The sequence below is a fragment of the Pleurodeles waltl genome, chromosome 1_1 (assembly GCF_031143425.1).
Source record: "Pleurodeles waltl isolate 20211129_DDA chromosome 1_1, aPleWal1.hap1.20221129, whole genome shotgun sequence".
NCBI classification, from domain to species: domain Eukaryota; kingdom Metazoa; phylum Chordata; class Amphibia; order Caudata; family Salamandridae; genus Pleurodeles; species Pleurodeles waltl.
Genome location: NC_090436.1, coordinates 176,149,871 through 176,175,648, shown reverse-complemented (window position 1 = coordinate 176,175,648; position 25,778 = coordinate 176,149,871). Strand labels below are relative to the sequence as shown.

The 25,778-nt window shown below is 45.4% G+C and overlaps 1 protein-coding gene across 2 annotated transcripts in view; it reads left to right on the top strand.

Annotated features, from left to right (window-relative positions):
• FECH (ferrochelatase) overlaps nt 1-25,778 on the top strand; it is a 148,740-nt gene that overhangs the window by 61,834 nt on the left and 61,128 nt on the right. For both annotated transcript variants that reach the window (XM_069220028.1, XM_069220020.1), the window contains exon 4: nt 47-195. In XM_069220028.1, the coding sequence (XP_069076129.1) occupies nt 47-195 (149 nt within the window). The remainder of the gene's footprint in view (nt 1-46; nt 196-25,778) is intronic.

The following is a 25,778-nucleotide window of genomic DNA, read 5'->3' as shown; positions in this document are numbered from 1 at the left end:
TTGATTTGAAACTGAAGTTAACCTTAATTATCTTTGAACATTTCAGCAAGCTTGCACCTTTTATTGCAAAGCGGCGAACACCCAAAATTCAAGAGCAGTATAGCAAGATCGGTGGTGGGTCTCCCATTAAAAAATGGACTGCAACTCAAGGAGAAGGCATGGTGAAATTATTGGATGAACTCTCTCCTACGACAGGTACATTGTGCATTTCTGTGCGCATGGTAGAATCATATCACCCATTGCTAGCTACATAAATGCTACGTTCAGTAGTTGAACTAGCTAATGCACTGCAAGGCTGTTCTCCTGATTCAAATTTCTGCCTTTGGGTGATGTTATACATGTATTTGGTGGAGTAGTACAATTTTAAACACTGAGTGGGCTGTATCCAGGACTGATACTTTGCAGCCTTGTAAAGACTGAAGTGAAAACAAATAAAGGGAATCAAGCATTATCAAAGCTGATAGGTCTCACCATATAAATGCTATGCTTGTTGTTTTAGGCTTGGATTATGGCCAAACCCATTCCAAGACAGCTGCCTGTGTGTATGCAGTTGTGTGGACTCATGAACAGGTGTCCTGGAATTATTTTATTCAAAGTGCAAAAGGATCCATTCCAAGAAAGCAGTTGTATGTGCGCACGCATGAGCACGCACGCACTGCAGTCCTATTGGAATGATGTTTTTTTTAAAAGTATAACAAATAATTTCAAGATAGCCTCCTCTGTGTACGCCTAAGCTTATATACAGCTGCTGTATTGGAAGGATATTTTTATGATTCAAACCTTTTTATTCAGTTTTTAGAAGTACAAATCGCTCACCTACATCTGGTGGTGAGTGAGGTAGAACAAGGAAACTAACAGTAAACTAAGGGGAGGAGAGGTAATTTGGGGAGTGGGATGGTGAGGATTTGAGGTGGAATTTGCAGGTGAACGAGGGGGCTTGGGGGGGGAGAGAGGAGGAAGGGTGTTGTAGGAGGGAATGTCCCAGGAGGGAATGTCCCTGAGTATTTCTGTCAGTCCTCTAAGTGTTTACCCCCCCAATTTACTCCCATCCAGTGTTGGAGTGTCTCTGGTGTCACCCTCCTTGCAAATCTGCCGGCTGTTTGCCATCCATAAATCGAAGTTCTAGTATGACAGGGGGCATGCAAGCTCTTGAAAATCCTGTGCCTGGAAGCGGATACAGGGCCCCCGGCTTTTATTAAATTGAGGCATCCTACTCTCCAGTAATAAGGCTGTGAGCTTTTCCATCCTCATGAGATGCCATAATTTATGTAACCAGTCTCTATGGTTTGGTAGCATGTCAGTGCCCAATTTGGCAATAATTACCTGTTTTGCGGCACACAGGGCCACAGTGATGGTTTTCCCTTTAGGTGAATGTAGGTATAAAACCAGCATGAGGGTTAGTCAATATAGAACACCACAACTATAGGGGAGCTAAATTGATAGTGTCCTCTACAAGCTCCATCCCTAGCTCCTGATGGACAATATAGGCTGAGCAAGTTGGTGGCACTCCCAGGAGTCTCTGTAACACTCTGTTTTGCACACCTTGAAGGGGCTTAGGATTTACATAGCCCCACAGGCCAGCACCGTACAGTAAAATAGGGAGACACTTCCTCCTGTTAATCTCCAACAAAGGGATTACGGGTTTCTTCTTAGTATGTTGAGATGAACTAAAAACAAACTCCGTGGAGCTAGAAAATGTTCTCATTACAGTGGAAATAGAAGGTCCCCAATTCCCCTTTGAATCTAAAACTTCTCCCAAGTAGGGGAATACAGGGGTAAAAGTCACAGATTTGCCTTGCAATTTGATACCCCTCATCTTGGTTTGCCTGGATTACACAACATTATAAATATTTTAGAGCGATTTGTTTCCAGTCCCATAAATAAAACAAATTCATCAATTAGTATCTTCAAACCATTAGGGGTTCTGGCCAACAATACCTTGCTAGCCACGTATTGCAATACAGCGGCCTTTTTTCCTGCAGTGGATGGGGCGTCAGAAACTCTGGCAGACAAAAGGGCTCCAGGCCATTAATATATAAGAGGAAATGCAGAGGGGCTAATATGCACCCCTGGCGTACTCCCCATCGAATTCTAAATCCCTCTGTCCTTACACCTGAGGGACCATACTGGGCCAAGGCAGAAAGATGGTGGTGGAGGGCTCTCTGGAATAAAACCAGATCACCATCAACCCCCAGGTCAGTCAGTATCCCCCAGAGCTTTGATCTCACCACATTGTCGAAGATGCAAGACAGATCCATAAAGGCCAGGTACGTGGAGTCCTGCTTAGCGATGGTATACTTACAGCAAGTGCAGGTTTACACCTTGCTCCAATGTGCCCAGCCCCTCACGAAATCTGTACTGCGCCTCCAACAGGATGCTGGTTTCCCCCACCTGATCCAGAAGGCAATCCAAAACCACTGTACCCACTAGTTTAACAGCTGAGTCCAATAACGAAATTGGACGGTAACATTCGGGCAGTTGGGGATTGCCCATTTTAAGTACAGGGAAGATAATGTCTGAATGCCAAGTTTCTGGCAGACCAGTCTTACAAGACACATTAAAGCAGTTACAGTGTAAAGGGTCCCAAAGATCCAGGGTGGTTTTATATAAATCCATAGGCACCTCTTTTGCATCTGGCATCTTCATACACAGGCTTCTATTAATGGCCACCATTACCTCTTCAACAGAAAATTCCAAGTGGAAAGGAAATTCTACCTCCTCCTCATCGACTGCCCCCAGGTCACTCAGTGAGCCATAGTGTATTTTAAAGTGCTCAACCCAAGCATGCTGACTTATGGTGGTAATTACGGTATTCAAGTGTATCCCCTTTGACACAATATTTCTGGTTAGAGCCCAAAAAGTTCTAGAATCTTTGAGTCTGCAGGCTCACACCAGCCCACCCCAAGATTCATCCTGCCATTGCTTGCACCTGGACGTTTGCGCATCCTTGTAGACCCGTCTGCATTGACGTACCTTCAGCACATCCTTCAGATTGGCCTTCAGGGCCTCGTGCAAAGACTTAGAGGCCTTTCTGCAGACATGATCAAACCACATGGAGCCATCTGGGCTAGGTCTACTAGGTTTCATTAGCATGCCCCTCGCCACTGATCCTAGTTCTGCAAAGTGGGAAGGCACAGCAAGGGAACATTCTGGTGGCTTAAGGCAGGCCATCACCAAAGGGAGACAATTAGTGCATATTTTACCTAAGAGGGCCGGCATATCTACATTTCTCCACACCAGATGATGCCCTTGTGTTATGGTGTCCAGATTTTATATAGGAACATTCACCGTTCTTCCCTCCTTCCTCAAATTGCCCAATTCAAGGCTCAAGGGGTTATAATTGCTAAAAGGGCTTAATTCAATTTTTGCCCCCACAACATTGGTACAAAGTTCCTGATCTATGAAGATGTAATCACCCACAAAGGTACTCTTCCCCCTCTCAAAGATAACTTTAGATGAATACAGAGGATCAAAGGCCTCTGTGACATTCAACAAGTTAAATGATGTAATAAGTTGGAACAGGGCTTGGCCCCTGCTTTCTCTTATATAGCTAACTCATCCAGAAAAAGAATGATCAAACATATGTTGAGCGTTCTCCACTTGAGTAGGCCCCAGCTTGACATTACAATCACTCCCTATGATGATACTGTAACCATGACGCAGGGAGGCCAGAGGCTCCTCCAAGCCGTATATAAAATCCACCAACACTTTGAGGTTGGTAACATGATCCGCCCCAAGAAAGCCATTATAAAAAATAATTAAAACAATACGTATGCCATTTTACCTCTAAGTTAAGAATGCTTGAACTAAAGGGCTAGAATTGGTTTGAATCAGGCATACCAATGCAAGTTGATGTTGGGGAAGTCAGATGCTTTCTCCCTGCCAGGCCCCTGTATCCCAGGGGTAAAACTCTGATCTTGCTTTGGTAAAAAGATATTTGCCCTCCATACCCTTGCATGTGCCTAGCCAACATGGGATTCCTAAAAGTGCAAATGACACAGTCTCTCTCTAGCTCCTTACACATTTTTCGAATCCAGCCCAGCCTTCTAACCATAAGTAATTTTGTCAGTAACCTCCCTTGCAACATGGAATTCCCCCTGATCCAGTGGGCCACTTTATTAATCAATTAAATGGTGGAAACTCTCGCATTGGGGTGCAGTTTGGGAATATCTGCCAGGATAACCACATAGAGGCAAGCTGCCAGAGGGAGATCACATCTAGAGAAAGCCATCTGGGGTGGCCCTGGGCCCTCCACCAGATCAGCGGAGTTTTCAATTGTGCGAAGGCCTGGACAGACCTATCCTGATCTAATGTACTCACTGGTATGGCTGTTTTTTGAGCCCTGTTCAGAAGAGACTGGCAAGTTGGACTGGGGAGCCTTTCTAAGTGCCTTGGAAAAAGACACGTTCCCCTGCCTCGAGTCGCACAGACCAGCGATCTCAAGAATCTCTTTCAGTGGTGGAACTGGGATAATTCAGGGCCTCAGCATTTGTCTCTCTGATATCATGGCCACAGACACCCCACCCATCCCATTTCAACTAGTTTTCCCTTATATCGTCCTGCCCACACTCCATAGGCAATAATCTAGCTTCAATTCACCCCAAATGTTCAAACACCCTCAACATTTTAGAGTCAATAGCTTCCACAATTTCTTGGCCCAACTAAGTGAGCAAAACCTTTATGGCCTCTTTGCAGGGGTGAGGACACAATAATGAAGATTCCAAGATGGCTGACATTGTATTTTGTTTGGGCTCTAGATGCTTCAGGGCAGGTCCTCTTTTTTCCTTTTCCAGGGAGGATAATAATTGGAGGACAACCTCAACAGGGATGGTTAGGGCAGAAGCAGTACAGAGGATTAATATCCTTGCGATCTGCCCCCTTAGAATTATTGGCGGCATCTGGATCCAATAGTGCGAAAAAACGATGATAAGCGCTTCTCCACAAGAGATATTTCCTTGTCCAGTGCACCCACTGCCTTTTCTGTATAGCCGTCAAGTGTGGCCGACTTCTTTGCTGCCGACCCTTCCAAGCCCAGGCCCCTCTTTTGCTTCACCATTGTTGTCCTTTGACTCTCACTTGGAGCAGACAACAAGAAACCGGTCCCTAGACACACGGGACTCTGCCCCTGACTAATTAATGGGTTCCTAAAAAAAATTGCAGAGCTCAAGGCAAGTCAGTTACAAAACGCTGTATTTTAAGTGGTGGTATGAAGGTATATCCCATTTACAAATAATTTCACTGCTATATTTACAAAGTCAATTGAAGGGTAATTAGTATGTGGATACAGTCTCTCACCAAGGACAAAGAAAAGGTAGTTCTCTGAACACCACCAAAAACCAAAGGGGATGGCCCTGGCTCGGATCTTTCTAACACTGACCGGTCCAGGACGGGTCTGCTCTTGGCCTGGACTTTGCCCGAGCGTGGATGGTGCGCGTCCCGTGCAGCAGTTATAATGAACGCGCTATGTAGCTCTACAGAGAGTAGGTGAAGATGATTACAGGGACCGCCTCCTGGGGCTGTGGTGCAGGATGGTATATGAAGTCCCTCCTCCACTGACTGCGCCTCACCACCTCGGCAGCCTCGAGATTTTGTTGTCCATTTTTGTTTGATGACGTGTGGCTGTAGATACACGTGCTGTGCATACTCCTACCTCCTGCCATCTAGTGTTGGGTTTGGACTGTTGCAAGGTGTTTTTCTTTGAAGGTACATTTTTGATTCATGGGATTGAGTGACTTCTCCTTCTTGGTGATAGTGCACATGGGCATCTACTCCTTTTGTTAGACTGTTTTTTCCGTCCAGCGTCAAATTCGGACATGTCTCTCTCCGCTCTGTCTTCCCCTCACTCCAGTTTTGAAACTCTTCTTTCTGTCTTTTGCTCCATCTACAGTATTGTTTATGATTGTGTTGTCTTGCATTCTCACGGTCATCTCACTCTGAGAACTGACCGCATGCCCTCGGGGGCCACTTGCCGGTTCGGCCCTGCCTCAGCACGTGGCACGACCACTATGCTGCACTGATGGAACGGACGCCATTTTGATTCTGTCCTCGGTGCCATGACAACGTCCTGCACACCGACTAACATCTGGTGCGTAACCGGTACCTCTCCCCCAACCATCAAAAAGCCACCTGCAACGCCTGCACATACTTCAGATTGAAAAAGACCCTTTAGGAAGGACCAAAGAGATCATCGACTGGAGATGGTCCACAAGACTCCAGAAGACACTCCGGCCATCTTTGGGGAGGAGCACACCCAGGAGGAGCTGGAACAGGAGGAGGCCTTTCCCATCCAGGACTCCGACTCAGACATTCAGTTGGATATCGAAAGCCACGAGGTGACACTGGCCCGACCTGTGAATACTGTGGTTCCTCCTACCCCCTCTAAGACTTCTAGAAAGCTCCTTACCAAGGTTGTTGGACTGCCACCCGACCATGGCCAGTTCTGTAAAACAGGCTTGAATGCCCTGCTCTCAGGCTCGGCACTGAAAATTGCCATGGCCAAGTCATCATCTTCAGTATAGACTTCAACGTCTTAGGTCCAAGAACAGCTTTCATCCGGCCTTCGGCACCAACCACTTCGGCACCAAGCTGAACAATCTCCATCTTCGCATCAGCTCTGACAAGAGGATACCAACTGAAAACCTTGGTGTCGAAAACCAGGGATTCCACGCCTTCGGAGCCAAAAGACTAGTCAATCTTCGGCCACACCGTCTCCCGTTGAACCTATTTTGGAGACCATGGGTGCTCGTCAGCTCCGCCTCCACATCCAGGAGGGTACAGGGCACATCCCCTCCCCCCTTCACCTACAAGAGGAAACTATCCTTTTAGGAGGCTTTGGACACTTCACCACCTCCAAATACGACTAAGGACAAAGCTACCAATACTTTTCAGAAGCCTTTTCCTCTACCTCCTTCTCAAACACCTTCTTCACCACCTCTTTCCCGTGCTTCTCCTCCACCCTCCTCCATTCATTCACCTGCCTCTCCTACTGCAGGAGATTTAACACCACCGGGTTTCCTTTTATTCACTGTGGGAGATTTGGGTGACACACAGCTTGGCCCAGATCCATGGTACACATATGACCCTGATCCGATGATTTCCACAGATCCAGATTTATAATCTGCATGACCCTCACCCCCAGAGGATACCACATCCTACCAGCTGGTAATAGCTCGGGCAGCTGCATTCCACACTGGTGAGCTGCACAGGGATCCCACTGAGCAAGACTTTTTTGTTTTTGTTATTCTAATGTCCACACATAGGGATATCCAGTTCCCCCATGCTCCCTGGCCTGTTTCGTCATGCAGGGTAAATTTTTGAGTAACCGGTCTGCTCTAGAGTTATCACCTCTAGAGTAGACAAAAAATACAAAGCTACTCCCTCTAATCCAATTTACATAAAATTACGGGTCCCGTCAGATTCTGTTGTGGCTACCACTACACGCAAACAGGCCAATAGTCCAGCCACGGAAGACGCTCCTCTCCGAGACAAGGAGAGCAAAAAGATTGACACCGCAGGTAAAAGAGTGACTGTGCAAGCTGCCAATTATTGGTACATCACCAACTCACAAGCTTTACTTGCAAGGTATGATCGGGCTCACTGGGATGAGATGGAGGAGGTCCTCCAGTATCTCCCAGATGAGCCCCCAAAAAGGGGACAATAGGTTGTCACAGAGGGGCAGACAATCAGTAATAGTTACAGTCATATGTGCCCTAGATGCCGCAGACAAGGATGCTTGCGCTATCGACATCAGCATACTAGCAACAAGACATGCCTGGCTTCGATGCTCAGGTTTTAAATCAGAGGTACAACAAGCGGTACTCAATATGCCCTTTCGACAAGGAACATTCTTTGGGCTCTCAAGTGGATTCTACCCTTGAGAAGCTGAAAAAGGACATGGACACCACAAAAGCCATAGGTGCTTTGAAGTCCCCCTCCCAATGAGGTACTTTTCGTCACCCCCCACATTCAGAGGTGGTTACAAACCAATTACAGAGGCCTCTGCCTCTCAGGCCAGACAGCCTTCCAGTTCACACTCACAAGGCTTCTACAGAGGAGCCTACAGGGGTGATAAAACCCTAGGTAAAGGCAAGAGCGCCACCACCCATACTTGTACATCAACATCTAAACAGGGACTACCTATGTCTTCCCACCCTCCACTCCACACCTGTCGGGGGAAGACTTCAAAATGTCTATACACAGTGGCTCAACATCACTTTGGACCAATGGGTCCTTTCCATTGTCCAATATGGTTACTGTCTGGAGCTCATTACCACCCCTCCAAACATTCCCTCTCGCTCTCAGAAGATCTCCTAACAACACCTTCTTCTTCTCAAACGAGGTACAATCCCTTCTTCTCAAAGGAGCCATTGAGCCAGTTCCACTACAATACCAAGGAAGAGGAGTATACTACCTATACTTCCTCATTCCCAAAAAAGACGACTGTCTCAGGCCCTTAAACCACTACATTCTATCAGAACACTTTCACATGGTTTTTCCTCAAGTGGTTATACCCCTCTTAAAACAGGGTGACTTCATGATGGCCCTAGATCTAAAGGACGCCTACTTCCATATCCCCATCCACCCTGCAAACCGCAGATAACTCAGATTTGTTATTGCAAGCAAGCACTACCAATTCTAAGTTCTTCCTTTCGGAGTCACCACAGCTCCCAGGGTCTTCACAAAGTGACTAGCAGTAGTAACAGAACGCAAAATGGACACATGTTCCCCTACCTGGACGGCTGGCTCATCAAAGCCAGCATGTTAGCACAATGCCAACGTCACACTCCGATGACAGTGGATTTTCTGCACAAGTTAGGGTTCACACTCAACTTTCTCAAACCCCACCTTCAACCTCTTCAGATATAGCCCTATGTAAGAGCTATTCTTAATTCAGAATTTAGATGAGCATACCCCTATCTGGCTTGTGTTCACAACTTTCAGTCTCTCCTCCCTCAGTTTCGAGAGAATTCATCATACACGTTCAGGACTCTGATGCACCTGTTAGGGATGATGGCCTTCTACATTGCCATTGTTCCCCACACCAGACTCCACATGCGTCCCCTACAACAGTGTGTGTCTCATAAGAGAGTGCAATCACAGGGTCACTGGGAAGATCTAGTGTTGTTACACTGCTGTACCACTCTCTGCAGTGGTGGAACACCACCAACCTGTTGAAAGGGCGGCATTTACCAGGCCTTGTGCCTCAGATCATTCTGACAACAGATGTGTCAGACACAGACTGGGATGCTCACCTTTGAGAACACTTCAGTACAGAGACAGTGGGATTCCCATCATCAATCCCTACACATCAACTTCCTCAAGCTTCAGGCAATATTTCTAGCCCTGAAAGCATTTCTTCATAACCTCTCTCACAAGGTTGTCTTAGTCCGCACAGACATGACAGCAATGTACCACCTTAAGGAACAAGAGGGGACACAGTCATTCCAACTGTCACAGCTCTCTCAGTCAATTTGGAAATGGGCTCTCCACCATCATATTCACCTGGTGACAGAGTATCTCCCAGGAACGGACAACGACTTTGCAGACCTGCTCAGCAGAATGCACCAACAAGTCCATGAATGGAAAGTCCACCCGCAAATCCTTCAAAAATACTTCCAGAAGTGGGGAACACCTCAAATAGATTGTTTTACTACAGCAGAAAACATAAAATGCCAAGACTTCACCTCCAGGTACCCACATCCTCTATCCAAGGGCAATGCTCTGTGTATGAGCTGGTCAGGGATTTGCTTATCTTTTCTGGCTCTCCCTCTCATTCCATATCTAGTTTGACATATCAGGCAAACATCTCTCAACATGATCCTTGTGCTCCCACATGCGCGGCAGCCCACGTTCACCACACTACTGGACCTCTCAGTAGTCCCCCACGATAAGTTTCCTAACATGCCGGACCTTCTGACTCAAAACCATGGTCAGGTCAGACACCCAGACCCCAGATCTCTCAACCTCGCGATATGGCTGCTGAGGTCATAGAGTTTGGTTTCTTGGATTTGCCTGCAGAATGTATGGACATTCTCAGAGCAGCTCGTAAACCCACTACTGAGCATGTTATACTGCAAAGTGGAAACTCTTTGTTTGCTACTATCAACCCAAACACATTAATCTCATTAAAACCAGTCAAATGCATTGTCTATTTGCTTCATCTACAAAAAGCAAATTTAGCCTCCACCTACATTTGCGTACACCTTGCAGCTAGCTATAGCTGCATATTTACAAAACAGACAACATGCATCCCTGTTTAGAATTCCAGTGATCAAAGCATTTATCAACCAAAAGTGCCTCCTGCACCATCATGGAACCTCAATATTGTCCTTACCAGGCTCTTTGGACCTTCTTTTGAGCCACTTCACTCATGTCCCCTTCAGTACCTCTCATGGAACGTGGCTTTTTTAGTTGCTGACTCATCTCTACACATGTTAGTGAGCTCCAGGCCCTAACCTTCTGAGAACCATTCCTCCATATTCATAGGTACAAAGTGGTTCTTCTCAATAATCTGAAGTTCCTCCCTAAGGTGGATTCTCAATTTCAGATTAATCAATCCATTGAGTTACCAGTCTGCTTCCCGCGGCCTGACACAATTGCTGAAAGTTCCCTTCACATTTTAGATGTTAAACATGGATTAATGTTCTACGTTGATAGAACTAAAGAATTTAGAAAAGACTAAAAAGCTCTTTGTAGCTTTCTCAGTACCTCATAAAGGTAATCCAATAGTCAAAAACAGCATAGCTAGGTGGATAGTAAAATGTATTCAAACTTGTAATGCTAAAGCAAAAAATCAACTTCTTGTCACTCCCAGAGCGCACACTACCAGGAAGAAGGAAGCCACTATGGCTTCCCTTGGAAATATACCCATAGCTGACATTTGTAAGGCAGCTACATGGTCTACACCACATACATTTATAAAACAATATTGTGTAAATGTACATGCACACCAGCAAGCCAGTGTTGTCCAAGCAGTACTAAGAACAATTATCCAGTCAGCTGCAACTCCCACGGATTAGCCACTTCTTTCATGAGGGGAATGCTTTACAGTCTGTGACGGCATGTGTGTCTACAGTGACACATGCCATTGTACGGAAAATGTTGCTTACCCAGTAAGCATCTGTTTGTGGCATGTAGTGCTGTAGATTCACATCCGCCCTCCCTCCTTCCTGGACGCCTGTGGCCATTTCAGTTACTTTATACTTGTATGTAGTTATATATATATTTTTTTACCTTTGCATGGGCATCTCTTTTTGAACACTTCCTTTACACTCCTTTTCTCTCCTGCCTGCTGGAAAACAATCTAACAAAGGAGTCGATGCCCATGCGCACTATCACCAAGAAGGAGGCGTCGCTCGATCCTGTGACTCGAAAATGCTTCTTTGAAGAAAAACTACTTGCAACACTCTGGACCCAACCCTAAATGGCAGGAGTATGCAGAGCATGTGAATCTACAGCCCTACATGCCACGAACAGATGCTTTCTTGGTAAGTAACAATTTCCTTATTTCTGTTCTTGAGAATAGAAACATTAGCATATGAGGATAACGCATTGAAATGAAAAGATTTTGACCAATTTTCCCAAGCAAAAAATTAAAAACCAACAAATTACTCTTTTGATAAAGTACAAAAATCCAGAAACGTGTCCAGACATACCAACAGACAGCTGTGCCAACAATGGGGAACACTTGATAGTTGTGCATTTACCGTAATCCACCTGGGAGAAATATGGTCTAGTATGTCAGGCAGTGTGATCCCCTTTCCTGCTTTATCGAGGTTATGTGCACATTGTCAGTGTTCTCAGTCTATCAGTCTCACTCCGCAAACGACCAATAAATAAACTGATAGTGCTAGAGTGGTGCCTACATGTGGCTCTGACTCGTCATATCCCAAGGTGAGGTAGAGTTGCAATGGAAGTCTATGGTACCATTGGCAGGTGTGCAGACCCTATTGCAAACTTTTGTGCCTGTGCCTGTGCCTGTGGAGACTGACAATGTGAGGAATCTCTAGTTAGAGAAGAGGATTCACCAGAAAGAGTAGATGTCTTTACTCCGTCCCGGGTCCCTACCAATCACCAACTATAGGCATTCTGGAATGTTGCTTTATTTGATGATATCATCTGGGGTTTTGAGATGTATTGTGATATCCTTCACCGGATGGCCCCTTTAAACAAGGCTATCTTTTTATTAAAAAAAATTGCAGATGCTCATACCTTCTGACTTTCTTTTACCCAATTGAAGGAGTGCCATGCCACAACCAATGATACTGAAAACTGCTTCTCAAAGTTGTTTTATTTAGAGCTGTGCTCGGCCTGTATACCACACATGCTTACACATTGGGTTCATAGCCCCGCCAGCTGTCACAGATGAGTATACATCCTTGCAAGTCCCAGCTTGAGGGGGATGACAGAATAACAGCACAGCCAATTTCGATAGGCCCACCACATCTGAAAATATCTGGGTTCGGGAACACCATGCACGGGGTGCGAAAATGCACTCTATATAACCATAGAGACACTGAGGCCGGTAGTGAGTGAAGCCCTTGTCACCCTCCCTTGGATGGTGGGGATGGAGGGATGTTGGGGGGGGGGAGGCGGGTCCATGCAATACTTCCTCCCACAATGCAGGATCTTGTCCTGCCCACCATTACCCTCCCCATCCGAAAGCCACCATACACCAATTTGCCCCCCAGCCGTAACCCCCATGCTCTCATTTACCATGTGCTTGGAGTAGGTAGTAAATGGGAGCATTAAACTTCCTGTAATGTGGAGAAAAGTTGCATAAAAGGCTACGTTAATTCCGGATCTGGCAGGTATTCCCAAATTCAGGGACTTTAACGCATGAGGAGCAGGCCTGACTCCGGGAATTTATATTTGGATGGGCCAAGGGTGCCTTTGGGTTGGCCAGAGTGTGCCCAATTTTAGACATTTCTGGAGGTAGCCTGCAACCTAGGATCTGGTGCCACTGTACCTGCTGCATCAATTGCAAGTAAACCCCTGTCTCCTCTTTCCGAACACACATCTGTGGCCTCTTTTGCTGTTACTGGTAGGGCCAAAGGTCATGTTTGGGTGGGCCTGGCCCACCTTCTAGAACCGGGTCTGATGAGAAGGCACCTGTCCATATCACCATCGAAGTTAATGAGGAAATCTTAAAAAGGCACCTTGGCAGATACAGTAGTGCGTTAATGATATTTAACCATGTCAATAACTTTCCGTTGATACCAGATTTAATCTAGTTCAATTTCATTCTTTGACCAGGACATAACTCTCCTAGTCCTGAGTGAAATCTGCCCTGATCACATTGTAAGGTGTCTGTTATGTTGATGGTCAGGGGTTGCTTTTTCCAAATGACGCAGCCAGATCTAAACATTGTGAGTTTTGCATCGGAATAGTGGAGAGATTGTGCAGTGTGTCGGACCACGCCCTTTTGCGGGACCCCATGAAATGTTTGCTGGGCCTGCTTTTTAAAATAAGGTGGTGGGAAGTTAAACATAAACTGATAAAGCTAGCTCTGCTGTTGGTTGTGTGCCTCGGAATCGAACGTGTAAAAGACCAAATGATAAACTTAGAGAGGGAGTATAATCTTGCGATAGATACTGTCTGAGTGGCGTGGTATGGGCGGCCACGAGAATAATTAAAGCGATATAATGCTCCGCTCACGACTCACTGATAAGTCATTGGGACCCCTTGTGTTTTTTTTGTTGGGTATAAACAGTGGTGCGTGCATGCGTGTGTGTGATACCTCCATGAGTAAGACTAGCCACAGATACTTGTGGTCCGAGGAGTATCCGATATGAAGTTTCTGAACTAACGCTGTGGCGGAGCCCCTCCCGCGGGCACTGTGCTGGCGCCCCCCTCTGACGCAGGAACAGCGAGATAGGGCCGGTGCCCGCCTCCCATCTGCTCCTCGCCCTCCCCGACCGCCGTGCACGCCCTGTGGTGTTTGGAGAACGGTTTCCTAATCTCCGTCGGGCAGATTCGTGCGTTTTGAATGTGGCGCGCAAAACTGAGCTTCGGATAAGATATAAGAATCGAAGTCGAGACGTCCTGGCGCCTCTAATGGCTAAACCCAAGTTATATTCTCCGTTGCAGCTTTGTCGCCTCGACAAAATCACGAATTTCAATACAGATATTTAGGAATTGGAAGAAAAAACCTAGATGCAGCAGTATAATGTTAATTTGAGCAGCCTTCTTTTTGTCTTTACTAGTTTCAGGAAGTAATTATGAAATCTTGGAGCAGGCCACCCATACAGACTCTCCCGTGCTTTAGGTGAAATGAAGAAGGCTCTTGCGTGGGGTTGGGGTAGGCGACATCTCTAATTAGGAAGTGGCTACTTACGTATTGTACCTAAAATCCATAAATGGGCATTGAGGTTTGTCATGAAAGGACATAGCCTAACGCGCGTTAAGAATCCTACGCTCATAGGGTTGGTTAATGTTACCTTCCGTTTCGTTATTGGAGCTTTCTGTGAAGTCCATAGCATCTTTCGACTTCTGTGCCTTGCTGTTTGCATCCTCCTTCAGGGTGTATGCTGTAGCGACTTAAGATCCAATTTGCCCCATTACTCTTAGCAGTTTAGTAGCATGAGATGCACATGGACCACGGCCCTGCATTCTGTAATCCGTGCAACCACCCAGGATTCTTGAATGCACAGATCACATGCATGTCCCAGTGGGCAGGTGTGGTGCTGTCCTGCAGCTCGCACACACATGGCAAGAGTCTACGTACCACGTACGTGATGGTGTGGACATTTGTGAACTATGAGGGAGTCCATGACGCCAACCTCTTTTGCCCTTCTTGTACAGGAACACCAGCCAGGAGTGAAGAGAAAGCTCACTGTGCCTTCGAGAGTAGCTGACGTTTATGAAAGAATGACATATAGATGCTTGGGATGGCATATCAATAAAACAATACACCCACCGCAGGGTTGGTGTTAGAATGCCCCACTTTCATGAAAATCAACCTTTCTATTTGTGATCATGATGACTAGTGGGGAACTGATGTATTTTATTCACTTAAAATGTTTCTCGCTTAGCCCACGATTTAGGGTTGGTCAGCAGAAATGGCAATTCTACATTTGGCAAATATCCCACTTCTGTCGCAGCAGAAGATCAAATCTCGTTGATTTTGCTCTGTCTCCCTCTGTTGCAGAGGGGATGTTCTGCAAAAATGCTCGATCTACAGCAAATTGGGAGTGTGCAAGTTTTCAAGTAATGGCTAATGCCACTGCAGAAACCTCAGCATACGCGTGTTACCACTGGCATTTGCCTCTGTTGACGAGATACGTTTTCAGTACTAACATTCCTCATCCCATAGAACTTGAACTGATTTCTACACCTCCAAATATTTTCTGCCGCACTTCATACCCATTTATTGCGTCACTTTGTTTTCTGTGTATTCCCGTTGCCCCTGCCTCTAAATATGTCCTCTGACCGACGATGTAGGCAAAGATTCTTAAAAAAAATATTGGAGGACGCATGAACAGTTGTCACATAATTATTGCTAGCTTACACAATCTCTTCATGGGAGCTATGAGTTGCACTAAGTTGCGTTTTGAATAGGATGTGTCACTTAACACAGAAGGACAGATGCTGTCTTTCATGGTGGATAAACGTGAACTTTTCGTTTTTTAAATATGGATCTAACAGCAGGAGGGTCGCACTGGAAAAATAAATAGTTACGGGCACCGAAACGAAATTGACCCGTAGTAGTAAACCAGGTAGTTAAAAAAAATGGCCCAAGTTTGCCAATCAGGTTTTGAACTTGTGAAGACGCGCGGTTTGGGTGTTTCTCAAGTATGGGAGGCAGCATGCATTTCTGTTTGTTGCAGGCAGTGCTTAGCTAATATCGCCGAAACCAATAGTACAAAACGAGCCACCGTGGCCATAAAACCGGACCACAAACTGCTAAAAAGAAAGTAGCCCCTACAATGACCTGTCAGGCCAACCCTGTGGGCACTGCCAGGCCGCTGCCACACATGCCAGTTCGACCCTGAACAGCAGTCTAGATGTGACTGGGTTGTGCTGTCAGTGAGAAATAATACTGCTAAAACAATGGTGCCCAGTCCTTCAAAATATGCACTACTTTATTTTCCACTTTCTCATTGCTTGCAGAGATTTATTTGGGGAGGGACTAAGCTTTATAACTTCATTTCAGCAGCAGGGTCTGGATGTTGATATGGCGCAACCCAATTACCGGTACACATTTGTATTGTAGGACATTTACATTGCCACATTTATATTGTATATACCTTTGCATCACCATCATCTTCACTGACATAGCAAAAATGAATATGATTAAGGTTAGTTTTAGTTCTAGGGTTAGAGTTAAGGCTGTGTTCAGAGTTAGTCCAAAGATGACTTGATACTATGATTGACGTGCTGGCAAACATCAGTGAAGCATTCATTGATGTCTTGGTATGGCCATTTGTAGTTAACAATATAAGTGAAGACAAGTTAGTGTTAATAGATGAAATGGCTTGCCTGTGATGGTATTAGTCATGTTGCGCATCCCAGTTGACCATTTGGGACTTTTCTAAAAATAAACATTCTAGTCGTATGTGGATGTGAATAATTACAGATCAAAAAATGGGCGTTTACACTTTGGCACAGGATAACCTGCAACAGAATGGTCTCCCTCTGTGTACAAAAATGGATTTCTGCTCCTTCACGTTTATAATAACCAGTTATCCAGTTGCTGACCAGGATCCGGCTGTATTCCCTCCTTTGGGTTCTGGGTACTCTCAAGGCTGATTGATTAGAGAGTCTGTCATATCGCTTTAATGCCAGTGGATCATGGAGATGAGTGACGTGCCCCTAGCATAAATGGAGCCCACCCATGTAACAGTTGAATAGACAGTCACTGTCTAGAAATCTAGAAATAAGACAAACTCGTCTTCGACAGACCTTCCAGGTCCTGCCCAGCTGTATTGAAATGCTAATAAAATGTTACACATTCTGATGCTGTAGTGAAATGACAAGACTGTTGCAAATAATCGATTAAACCCTGGTGATAAAGACTTGATAAACAAGAATATTTTTGGTGAATGTAATGACACTTGGGTGACTTACTCAGAGAAAATCTCCAGAGGAAATCTTGTATTCAGTTATAATTAATAGTGTTTCTCTAGGTAAGGGTTTTATTGAACAGATGGTTACTGTACACTGAATGTTTTTATTATCTTTGTCCTTGTCCCAGTTGTTCTCAAATGCCCTGTTGCACGTTGGACCAAATGAATGGGTTATAACATTGCATTCTCTGTTCCTTTAAATCTGTTACATTGCTCCTGCACCAATAATGAATGGACTCGTTAGTTATTCTGAATGGACAAATAGAGGCAGAGTGCTGATTCATCGATCTACCAGATGATTTCATTATTAGATAAATCATAGAAAACGTTTGCAACATAACAGTCCCAGGAAGAGTGGGTCCAGGAAGAGAATGTTATTACTAGCCCAGGCAGATTTTGTGCAGGTTGTAGGCATTAATCATCATTCCTGTGCACAAGTTCAACTAGTTAGGAAATACACTGGACTCAGGGAAGCATACATATTGCTGCTTTAATCTAATATTGTTCCACATTCGTTGGACCGGATATGCGCTCTGGAAAAAGTAGCTGACATTAAGCTAAACTTGAATCTGAGCATGCTTAACATAATTTGCGCTCTTCATACAGGCACTTGGCGTTGGGTCTAAAAGAATTAGAATAGGTACATATTAAGTTCATCACTGTTCTGAAAGTATTGTTAATGAGCATTTGATTAATGCACAGTCAGCCAGTAATATGGCATTGCTTTGCCTTTCTGTAGTCAACTATATGGCATAGGGATGTAGACTTGCTCCACACCTGTTGAAAGTTTTCCTGCCTGATATTCCTGGGAAGTTGACCTGAGCAAAGTTACTCTGGCCAAATGGCAGGGCTGAGGCCACGCCTAATACAAGATGACTATCCTTGCTATAATGTATTTATTTCTAAGAGAAGTGTTTTGGCTTCTTGAGGAGAACACTTATTTGCCTTTCAGAATTCAGTAAAGGTCCGTAAACAGTTAAATATACATTATTAAAACCAAGTTTTGATCCCTCGTAATATAGTATTCCAACAATTGACCAAATCTGAACATCAGAAAATTAGGCCTTCTGACAGTAACTTTCTCCTCTGGTGATCCACTTCCTAACGGGTAATGTAGAAGTCAACAGATAAACAGCTTGATGCCTGATGTTCCTTTATGTAACATAATTATTTACTAATGCATTTTAAAGGATCATACAATTAAGAGATGTCAATGCCCATCTCCTGAATTCAGCCAAAGTAAAGCAGTTCAAGTAATCAACCCAGTTCTGCAAAATCTTTGCTTACGCTTTCCATCTTTGATGAAGAGAGACATTTAAGGGATAACTTGCTGTGTTCTGTTTTCTGCCCTTCTCAGTGATAGGATAAAGAGGACTCTTTTCCACGCCTGGGGGATTGCTTTGGGACCGGAGATCTGTTTAATGCCTTTGTAACGTCCTTGTCTGTTCTTAAGATCATTGCTGCACAGATCGGGTTTACTACCATTGATTCGCCAGTCTCTAAAGGCAACCCTCGCATTTTAGGTGCAGAAAAGGTTTGGAGCAGAGACCCTCTACAGTGGAATTGGGATGAAAAATTTGGGAAAATACTGGCCAAAAGATTGTTCGGAGTGGATGTCTTGTAAGGGTTTGCTTAATGCCTACACCTTTAGAAGCTAATTAGCAGAACACACTAGAGCAGTGGTTCCCAACCTGTGGTCCGGGGACCCCTTGGCGTCCGTGAAGCCACATCAGGGGGTCTGAGACTGCTTAGAAAATTAAATAATATTAACAGATTGATAAAGTGTATATGAATAAAGTGGCTAAATGTACAACTGGAAATGTTTAAATGTACTGTAAATGTTAAGAAATTTGAAATTAGAGGCTAAAGATGTAATTAGTATCCTCAGATTTATTTGTGGGAGGTGTGCAGGTGCATCAAACAGAATATAGCATGAATGATGTGTGGCTTCAATTGAATTTAGAAAAGTTTCGACCTTCCTATTAAAATTATTTTTTAATTTTTTATTTATATTTGTTTACAAATTAAATGAAATGTGTTATCCTTTGTTTATGTATTTGATGAATGCTTGCTTCTGTATTTTTGTGTAGTGTTTTATGTTTCAAATCAGCAACAATGTTTAGGCCTGGGTCCCTGGCTTTCAGGAATGACTCAGTGGATCCCAGATTTAAAAAAATGATTCAGTGGGGGGACCACGGATTCCAATAATGATTCAGTGGGTGTCCCTGGGTTTCAGTAATGATAAAGTGGGGGTCCACAGAAGTCAAACGGTTAGGAACCACTGCTTTAGAGTCCTTTGAGTATTTTACATAAAACTTATCTAACTGCTCTGTCTTTATTCTTGATTGTGTACAATCTTTCTTCAGCTAGTAGGTGCGACTTTGTTTTAGAATTCAGGAACAACCTAAGAGGAAGTCACACCTACTGAAGCAAATCTACCAGATGAGATTTGTGGATCTGTTTTGCTAATGAGGAAAGGAAACTCAAACCCCTAGCATACTTAATGCTGTTGGCTGCAAATAAGAACCCTCTGAAAGTCACCCTCGTTTGCTAGGACCAGTTGACAGCTGTGTAGTTGTGACAGAACCCTAGGTTTTAGGTGCCAACGTCAGGACCCACGCCTATTAGTTAATATTAATTAGTATTAAATACTGGTAGCAGGCAGCTCTCGGTATGTTTTATGACGCTTGACAACCAGAAAGGGTTCAGGTGTCAGCAAGCAAACAAGGGATCAAACTCTTGTGATGGATTTTATGTGTGAGTGTCAAGGAGGGTGACTGGGTCCACTCGACTCCATTGTAGCCCGTTTCATTGGCCACTGCTGGCTACCTCTGGGGGGGGGGGGGCCTGGCCTGCCCCTGACGCACAGCGTGGTCATACAGGAAGCGTGGCCGGTTGGGCATCACTGCCCCCCGGCGCTTACCGAAGCGCGTCACATCCTGCCAGGCCCGTGATGGAGGGACACTCAGGTTCACGCCTTCTATTTTAAGAGCAGCCAGTTGAAATAATTAAAAGAGATAAAATAAGCCGCGAACCATTTGAACACGAAGGCAATAAAAGCCCTGCTCGTCGTGCTGCCCACCTAGAGGAAACGCTCTCTAATGGGCTCCCCATTCTCACGACAATTAACCTTGTCAGGGGAAGGGGAGGGAAGATAAATAGGAAGGGCGCGGAGGTGTTGTGCTAGCCAACTCGTATAAAAATGAAAAGATAAAAAAAAAAACATGCTCGGAGCTGCTATTAGCAGCTGAGTGGCGAGAGATTTACAGCCTCTCCTTTGTGCGCATTTCTCACTGCCTGGGACCGGTATCAGATTTACAGGCCTTGCAATCTAAGTCGGTGACAGGAAGAGTAGTGGGAGAAGTGCAGCGGCATTGCATTGCTGCAGGTTCCTGGCTGAAAGGAAAAAAACATAAAAACCTCAGCTACTGAGCACACCCAGGAGAACCAGCGTCAGTTTTCCAGTCTGACAAAAAAAAACGAGTAATGGAATGCTGGCAGTTATTCTCTAGTTATTTGTATCACGCCGTAGTTGTTTTTACGATTTACCAAAAATAATATAAAAAGTTTGGATCCATTGTCTACCGTACAGGCCTTGCTTCGGACTGCTGACTATCCATGCATTTTGCAACAATTCCGTGGTATGTTATTTATGTTCATGAGTTTTGATTAGTTTCAGACCTAAAGGATGTTTATTCGACTTTTGACTAGGCATGTTTAGCCTTTTCAATGACGGGTACATTAAAAAATGCTATCAGGTTTTTGGCACCTTCAGGCTTCTGTCTTGGTGCAAACACTGCATCAGTAGTCCATGGAAACCTCAAACTATAATGGAAAATGTGGAGATTTTCCTTTTTAAATAAATTTGCTCAAAAGATCGTTAGTGTCTGAAATAGACGGACCTAAATTCTGGAAGACTAACCGAGGAAATGTTTCCCTGAATGGTTGAAAATACCAAACGTGCATAGTTTCCTTAGAAATGATGTCTTAACAAACAAATATGTAATATTGATGCAAACCTCAAAATTGTGGCAAAAGTAATGTTTATGATGCACTGCTCATTTGATGACAGATATTAAACTCAGGAGTATCGGAAAAGTATAAAAACAATGTATCTACTAATTGTGTAAGATGTAAGGAACCCATTGGTGCAAGCCAGACCTCCTTTGTTCTGGCTGGCTAGCCGCGTAGCAAGACATTTGTCAGACTTTTTCCAATACATTTTGCAAAACGTAGTAATTACCTTCAGTCTCCATTGCTCATCATATGTCCCTGCCAAGTCTTGACCTCCCCCACACATTGTTCCTCTTGATCTCCTGAGCGTGAAGGTACCAGACATATGTGGATTTTCTGCAGGTTTGGGGTGTCCACATGCAGTGTTGGATTAGCTTGTTGGGCACTGTGAGACTGGCTTGAAAGGACAAGTGTAACCTCTTTTGTTTATCCTGTCACGGCCCACAGTACCTAAAATACACCCCACACATTGGGCCTTTCAAGCGGGCTGATCTGGCGGTACAAGACAGGCCAGCCCAACACTGTCCACAGGCAATAACTTCGGTGCAGTGCATTTTGAAAATTGGGAGAGCTACTGCAAGTGAAATGTTGTTTAGGCCAGCTGTTTTCTTGGCTGCATGTATCACCCCTGGCCCATATGCAAATGTACCACATCGATATATTTTTAACATCATAAGGTGTTTTTTTCGCTAGGTGCCAGAACTCCCCCACTCTTATGGGCTGGCTGGGAAATTGCGCTGAAAATGACAGAAAATCATCAGATTTTTGGAATTTGTTTTTTTTTAAACATGTAATGCCAGTATTTCCTCTCTCTCCCTGTCCTCAGCTCAGGGGGTACCAGACATGTATGGTGCCCACAAGCAAAAAACTGAGTGCAGTGTATTCAGAAATTTTTGAAGCAAATTAAAGTGAAATGCTGATTTAGGGAACCTGTCTATTGGTCCCAGGTATCACCTCTGAATTCTGTAAAAACCTACAACAACCATATGTTTTCAGCTTGTACACATCATAAGGTTTCTATTGTTGGATGCCATACAACCCTTTCTGTATTGGCTGACTGGGACACTGCTGAACATGCCGTTTGTCAGATTTTCAGTATTTCCGTCCCACCCCTTTCAAAACGTGGTATTGTCCTTTGGTCTTCCTCGCACAGAATCATGTCCTTACGAAGCCTTGACTCACATCTAAGGTCCACTGGGCCTTCTGAGTCTGGGGTTAGCAGACCTGTTTTTTTTTCCATGGGTTTGAGCATCAATACAGAAACCAAGGTGTGTTTTTAACGGGGAAGGGAGTACATGGAAAATGGCTACAGTATATGAGCCTGGAATCATTCAACACTCAGGAAAACCCACTACCTTAAACATGTCAGAAAACTCGGTACCCAGGGGAATCTTAAATGATATGGTCAGTGTGAACCCCAACACATATTTCTCAGAAGCCTACAAATTTCAAAGTGTGGGTGTAGGAAGTTGGCTCTGTATGCACTATTTCAAAGTAAGGAATAGTATGCACAGAGTCCAAGGGTTCCCCTTAGAGGTAAGATAGTGGCAAAAAGAGATAATACTAATGCTCTATTTTGTGGTAGTGTGGTCGAGCAGTAGGCTTATCCAAGGAGTAGTGTTAAGCATTTGTTGTACATACACATAGACAATAAATGAGGTACACACACTCAGAGACAAATCCAGCCAATAGGTTTTTATATAGAAAAATATCTTTTCTTAGTTTATTTTAAGAACCACAGGTTCAAATTCTACATGTAATATCTCATTCGAAAGGTATTGCAGGTAAGTACTTTAGGAACTTCAAATCATAAGAATTGCATGTATACTTTACAAGTTATTGACAAATAGCTGTTTTAAAAGTGGACACTTAGTGCAATTTTCACAGTTCCTGGGGGAGGTAAGTTTTTGTTAGTTTTACCAGGTAAGTAAGACACTTACAGGGCTTAGTTCTTGGTCCAAGGTAGCCCACCGTTGGGGGTTCAGAGCAACCCCAAAGTCACCACACCAGCAGCTCAGGGCCGGTCAGGTGCAGAGTTCAAAGTGGTGCCCAAAACACATAGGCTAGAATGGAGAGAAGGGGGTGCCCCGGTTCCGGTCTGTTTGCAGGTAAGTACCCGCGTCTTCGGAGGGCAGACCAGGGGGGTTTTGTAGGGCACCGGGGGGGACACAAGTCCACACAGAAATTTCACCCTCAGCGGCGCGGGGGCGGCCGGGTGCAGTGTAGAAACAAGCGTCGGGTTTTCAATGTTAGTCTATGAGAGATCTCGGGATCTCTTCAGCGCTGCAGGCAGGCAAGGGGGGGGGTTCCTCGGGGAAACCTCCACTTGGTCAAGGGAGAGGGACTCCTGGGGGTCACTCCTCCAGTGAAAGTCCGGTCCTTCAGGTCCTGGGGGCTGCGGGTGCAGGGTCTCTCCCAGGTGTCGGGACTTAGGATTCAAAGAGTCGCGGTCAGGGGAAGCCTCGGGATTCCCTCTGCAGGCGGCGCTGTGGGGGCTCAGGGGGGACAGGTTTTGGTACTCACAGTATCGGAGTAGTCCTGGGGTCCCTCCCGAGGTGTTGGATCGCCACCAGCCGAGTCGGGGTCGCCGGGTGCAGTGTTGCAAGTCTCACGCCTTTTGTGGGGAGCTTGCAGGGTTCTTTAAAGCTGCTGGAAACAAAGTTGCAGCTTTTCTTGGAGCAGGTCCGCTGTCCTCGGGAGTTTCTTGTCTTTTCGAAGCAGGGGCAGTCCTCAGAGGATGTCGAGGTCGCTGGTCCCTTTGGAAGGCGTCGCTGGAGCAGGATCTTTGGAAGGCAGGAGACAGGCCGGTGAGTTTCTGGAGCCAAGGCAGTTGTCGTCTTCTGGTCTTCCTCTGCAGGGGTTTTTCAGCTAGGCAGTCCTTCTTCTTGTAGTTGCAGGAATCTAATTTTCTAGGGTTCAGGGTAGCCCTTAAATACTAAATTTAAGGGCGTGTTTAGGTCTGGGGGGTTAGTAGCCAATGGCTACTAGCCCTGAGGGTGGGTACACCCTCTTTGTGCCTCCTCCCAAGGGGAGGGGGTCACAATCCTAACCCTATTGGGGGAATCCTCCATCTGCAAGATGGAGGATTTCTAAAAGTTAGAGTCACTTCAGCTCAGGACACCTTAGGGGCTGTCCTGACTGGCCAGTGACTCCTCCTTGTTTTTCTCATTATTTTCTCCGGCCTTGCCGCCAAAAGTGGGGCCTGGCCGGAGGGGGCGGGCAACTCCACTAGCTGGAGTGTCCTGCTGGGTTGGCACAAAGGAGGTGAGCCTTTGAGGCTCACCGCCAGGTGTGACAATTCCTGCCTGGGAGAGGTGTTAGCATCTCCACCCAGTGCAGGCTTTGTTACTGGCCTCAGAGTGACAAAGGCACTCTCCCCATGGGGCCAGCAACATGTCTCGGTTTGTGGCAGGCTGCTAAAACTAGTCAGCCTACACAGATAGTCGGTTAAGTTTCAGGGGGCACCTCTAAGGTGCCCTCTGTGGTGTATTTTACAATAAAATGTACACTGGCATCAGTGTGCATTTATTGTGCTGAGAAGTTTGATACCAAACTTCCCAGTTTTCAGTGTAGCCATTATGGTGCTGTGGAGTTCGTGTTTGACAAACTCCCAGACCATATACTCTTATGGCTACCCTGCACTTACAATGTCTAAGGTTTTGTTTAGACACTGTAGGGGTACCATGCTCATGCACTGGTACCCTCACCTATGGGATAGTGCACCCTGCCTTAGGGCTGTAAGGCCTGCTAGAGGGGTGTCTTACCTATACTGCATAGGCAGTGAGAGGCTGGCATGGCACCCTGAGGGGAGTGCCATGTCGACTTACTCGTTTTGTCCTCACTAGCACACACAAGCTGGCAAGCAGTGTGTCTGTGCTGAGTGAGAGGTCTCCAGGGTGGCATAAGACATGCTGCAGCCCTTAGAGACCTTCCTTGGCATCAGGGCCCTTGGTACTAGAAGTACCAGTTACAAGGGACTTATCTGGATGCCAGGGTCTGCCAATTGTGGATACAAAAGTACAGGTTAGGGACAGAACACTGGTGCTGGGGCCTGGTTAGCAGGCCTCAGCACACTTTCAATTGTAAACATAGCATCAGCAAAGGCAAAAAGTCAGGGGGCAACCATGCCAAGGAGGCATTTCCTTACACAACCCCCCCCCAAACGAAAGAGGATGAGACTAACCTTTCCCAAGAGAGTCTTCATTTTCTAAGTGGAAGAACCTGGAAAGGCCATCTGCATTGGCATGGGCAGTCCCAGGTCTGTGTTCCACTATAAAGTCCATTCCCTGTAGGGAGATGGACCACCTCAACAGTTTAGGATTTTCACCTTTCATTTGCATCAGCCATTTGAGAGGTCTGTGGTCAGTTTGAACTAGGAAGTGAGTCCCAAAGAGGTATGGTCTCAGCTTCTTCAGGGACCAAACCACAGCAAAGGCCTCCCTCTCAATGGCACTCCAACGCTGCTCCCTGGGGAGTAACCTCCTGCTAATGAAAGCAACAGGCTGGTCAAGGCCATCATCATTTGTTTGGGACAAAACTGCCCCTATCCCATGTTCAGAGGCATCAGTCTGCACAATGAACTGCTTAGAATAATCTGGAGCTTTGAGAACTGGTGCTGAGCACATTGCCTGTTTCAGGGTGTCAAAGGCCTGTTGGCATTCCACAGTCCAGTTTACTTTCTTGGGCATTTTCTTGGAG